Source organism: Puccinia triticina, chromosome 1A, assembly GCF_026914185.1.
Source record: "Puccinia triticina chromosome 1A, complete sequence".
In the NCBI taxonomy this organism is placed as follows: domain Eukaryota; kingdom Fungi; phylum Basidiomycota; class Pucciniomycetes; order Pucciniales; family Pucciniaceae; genus Puccinia; species Puccinia triticina.
In genome coordinates this window covers 5,019,845-5,022,039 of record NC_070558.1, presented here as the reverse complement: position 1 = coordinate 5,022,039, position 2,195 = coordinate 5,019,845, and the positions used below count along the sequence as shown (strand labels likewise).

The 2,195-nt window shown below is 51.3% G+C and overlaps 1 protein-coding gene across 1 annotated transcript; it reads right to left on the bottom strand.

Moving 5' to 3' along the window:
• Positions 1–664: 664 nt before the first annotated feature.
• Positions 665–2,195, bottom strand: PtA15_1A556 (uncharacterized protein; the record flags this gene model as incomplete). The annotated part of the gene is made up of 4 exons (XM_053165595.1): positions 665–820; positions 1,448–1,767; positions 1,845–1,910; positions 2,027–2,195. 4 exons carry the CDS (start codon positions 2,193–2,195, stop codon positions 665–667), a joined length of 711 nt encoding a protein of 236 aa, XP_053016771.1.

Genomic DNA, 2,195 nt, shown 5'->3' with positions numbered 1-2,195 from the left:
AACCACCGCTCCTAGCGGGTTGGAGCGAAAAAAGCTAAAATGTTTAGCGAACTCTGTGTGTTTGAATGGACCAAACATTTGTCCGCTTGAGAGCTCTTTCTGCAGTTTTTCCTCTATTAAGTCTTTCACCTCCCAGGCCGAGGCATGGTTGTCTGGGGTGAAGAATGCCCTATTTGGGCCGAGCGAGTGTTGCGGAATTCCTTGATGGAAACCGTTTTTGAAGCCATCGAGAACGTCGGCAAACTCAGGCAGGAGGTCTGCGTCTTTAAGAGCAGCCTCCCAAGCCTCAATCTTCATTTTGCAAGAGACTTTTGTCGGCCAACGCGAGGGCGAGGCACTATGTGAATTGGGGCAAAAGGGGCCCGGTTCTGCGGCAGTTTCCGGAGCACCTTGGTCGCATGGGAGCTGACGGGGGGGCTTGGGTGAGTTCTGCTCTGAATGTTCACTAAACACACTATGGAGATGATTCATTTCATTGGTCAGAAAAAGGACATGATCAAGGGTGAGGTGACGCTCAACCGGGAAAGGACTTTTTAATGGTTTTTTTTTCTTTTTCTTTTTTTGGTAGGGACAGTGGGGAGGCTATGTAGAACTGTGTACTGTAGAGACAACAAAGATTACGGTGCCCATATGGCTAAACCAATAAGGAAAGAAGGAAGGAGGCCTACTGGGGAGCTTTCCCGTTCCCTTGCGCGCCTTGCTTCGCGGCGTGATTTGGGTCGAAATTGTTGCCTTTGTACCCGCTACCCTTTGGGGCTCTACCGCCAGCGGGTTTTGCTGGGAGGGAAGACGGGCCCGCCGCGTTAGCGACGTTCGGGGCCTTAGCGACTGCTTGCTTCTTCTCGGTTTTTGGGGCACCAGTAGTTGGGTCCCAGTTAGCTTGAGTGCCAAATTCCGCGTATGGGTTGTCTGTGAAGTCAAGCTCGTCAAATTTCCTGGCAGTGGCGTAGCAGGAGTGGGCGATCTTGCTTCGGAAAACTGAGATGTTTGCCACAGATTGGGAGCCGTCCGCTAGCGCCACCCAATGAGCAAAGGCGTTGGTGCGCACTTGGATGTCATAGCGGAGGGCGACCATAAAGCCGTCCTCGGCCAGGATAGCGTCGGCGTTAGCTTTGTGGGCGAGGAGCCAGTTGGCCATGCGCTTGAAGTTGTACTCTACTTTGAGGGTATTGTAGAAATTCTGGTGGTTAGAAGTCCAGTCGCTAAATGACTGAGTCCACTCTGAAGGGTAAGGATAGCCCGTGTAGCGGTTGCGGTCGGAGGCAGAATCTTCAAACTTGGACCGTTTTTCCGCGTAATAGAGGATAGCGCGGTTCTTCCATGCCTTGTTGAATATCGTCAAGGGAATGGGGCCCTTGAGTTCCCTTATATTCTTGTCGAAATAGGGGGTAAAGCCCATCTCGTCATGACGGGGAACGGCTTCGACATTGAACTGTATGTTGCCAACCACGGATTCACCATCCGAGTGATTCTCCTTGTCTTCGTGGTATTTGGGGATCAGGGCGTACTTAGCGTAAGGGTCGGGGTTGACCAGCTTTTTTGGACGCGCCTTGTTGCTGAGGTCTTCGGCCGAGGCTGACACCGGGGTTTGAGCCGAATGCACGGGGGGCTTTGTTGACATCAAGGATTTGAACATTGCAAAGTAGAGGTCCGATGCTTCTTGGTCGCCAGCTTTCTCCGCCGCCAGATGCTTTTCCACGAGGGTAGCAATGGTCTCGTCATTCAACGCGAGGCTTTTTGGGGCTACAACTGGGGGAGAGGCTTTGCCTTTAAATCCAACACGTTAGTGAGGGATCACATTCGGCTAGCGATAAACTTGAGCAGAAGCAGGGCAAGGAGCACACCTTTGGAGGAATCCTTGGGGGTCAGATCTAAAACCTCTATCCCAGCCTCCGTACTCTCATCGTCGGCTGTAATACGCGCGCGCGTTCACAATTCATTCGTTTTTTTTTTTTTTTTTTTTTTTTTTTTGAATGTTAGTCATCCGTTCTACCAAAATGGTTTGGACGGGTGGTTTTGGACTTACTGTTGTCCACTTCGAATCTTTTGGACAGGTCCGGATCATTCCTAGTCCCAGTCTCGTTTGCAGAATTTGGGGCCGCGTCAGCGGAGCTTTTACCGAAGCGAGTCGGATTCCCGTTTTTCCCTTGGTTCTTATGGGTTTTACTCTTTTTTGCCGCGGCATCTCGAGGCAT